Source organism: Solanum pennellii, chromosome 2, assembly GCF_001406875.1.
Source record: "Solanum pennellii chromosome 2, SPENNV200".
Lineage (NCBI taxonomy): Eukaryota > Viridiplantae > Streptophyta > Magnoliopsida > Solanales > Solanaceae > Solanum > Solanum pennellii.
This window is the reverse complement of record NC_028638.1, coordinates 16368196-16369603: the sequence shown is the minus strand read 5'-3', so window position 1 is coordinate 16369603 and position 1408 is coordinate 16368196. Positions and strand designations below refer to the sequence as shown.

The 1408-nt window shown below is 38.2% G+C and overlaps 1 protein-coding gene across 1 annotated transcript in view; it reads left to right on the top strand.

Annotated features, from left to right (window-relative positions):
* Positions 1–1065, top strand: part of LOC107011621 (CBL-interacting serine/threonine-protein kinase 23) — a 7756-nt gene extending 6691 nt beyond the window's left edge. Inside the window, exon 15 of the mRNA XM_015211204.2 lies at positions 774–1065. Within this exon, the coding sequence (XP_015066690.1) occupies positions 774–790 (17 nt within the window). The 3' untranslated portion in view covers positions 791–1065. The remainder of the gene's footprint in view (positions 1–773) is intronic.
* The last annotated feature ends 343 nt before the right edge of the window (positions 1066–1408 follow it).

Genomic DNA, 1408 nt, shown 5'->3' with positions numbered 1-1408 from the left:
GGTAGGGGGTGGCTGATAGGAGGAGCCTTGAGTTAGGAACAAAAATGATGCCTTTGTTGTCAGAAGAACAAAACCAATGTAAAAAAAAAGTGAGCGCTGTTACTTGTAGGGGCAGCCCAATGCATTAAAGCTCCCGCTATGCGCAGGGTCTGGAGAAGGGCCTGATCACAAGGGCCTATTGTACGGAGCCTTACCTTGCATTTCTGCAGCAGGCTGTTTCCAAGGCTTGAAGCCGTGACCTTCATGGCAGCATCTTTTCCCTTCCACACTGTTAATTATAGCTCACAAAGGTTCTTAACGGCCTTTAGTGGGGCTGTCAGCCAAATCATACATAGTGCATGAAATTGCGGTTAATGCGCTTCGGTAGAAGTGCTTACTTTTGTTTTTTCACATTAGGTTAGTTCTTCTGGGGATAAAACATCATTTTGGTTCAGAACTCATCTTTAGTGGATGTGCAATGTCTCCTAGCATAGAAAGTAGTCGTGTCTGATTGTGTCTCTTTCACGTGTCTTTCGTAAACAACCTCTCTACCTCCACGAGGTAGTGGTAACGTTTGCTTACACTCTACTCTCCCCATACCCCACTTGGTGGATTTCACTGGTTATGTTGTTGTGCATGGAAATTGCAGCTATATCAGAGGGACTCATAAATGCTTTACACAATCCCTCCTGTTCCCTTTCTTTATATGGAAAGAAAGCTTCAACAAATGACTAATTTCGAATTGCTAACAGCTAGCATCAAATTTATGTTTCTTTGTCCTTTTAATGGTGCAGGTATTGTCTCAACTTGATTTTGGAGTGTGAATGTGTGATGTCAGTGGGTTACCGATGTGTATAACAATGTGCTGCTGGATATTAGATACTGTTGTGCTGTTAAATGGACTTGTTTATTGTCAAACATAAAGTGTTTTAGCATCAAGGAGTTTCCAAATCAATGTTTTATCCAATGATTGAGGCTTGTGAACTTGAAAGAATAGATGCATGTTTTACGCTGCAATTATTGTAGTTTTATTTTATGACAAGATTATAAAGATCATTAGCCAAAATATATGCCTTTATTGAACTGGATGCGGTACTAAAATGTTTTCTATATCGTTTTGCTCGATCCAATATTTGGATTGCTAATTTTTTTTTTTTTACAGAAATATGTTACAAGCTAATTTGCCCCTAAAAATAATCAGTCGCTGTTTCTAAACAGAGGGTACTTGTTACTCTTTACATTGCAATTTGCCACTTCCCTTTTAAGGATTTCTCTAAAGCTTTACGTTGGAAATTTTACGAAAAAACTAGATAACTAGACATACATGATGACCTTTCATCTTTATTAAAAGACAATTGGCCTTTACTATTTATGAAGGCAAATGCCCCTTATATAGACATACATGATGACCTTTCATCTTTATTAAAAG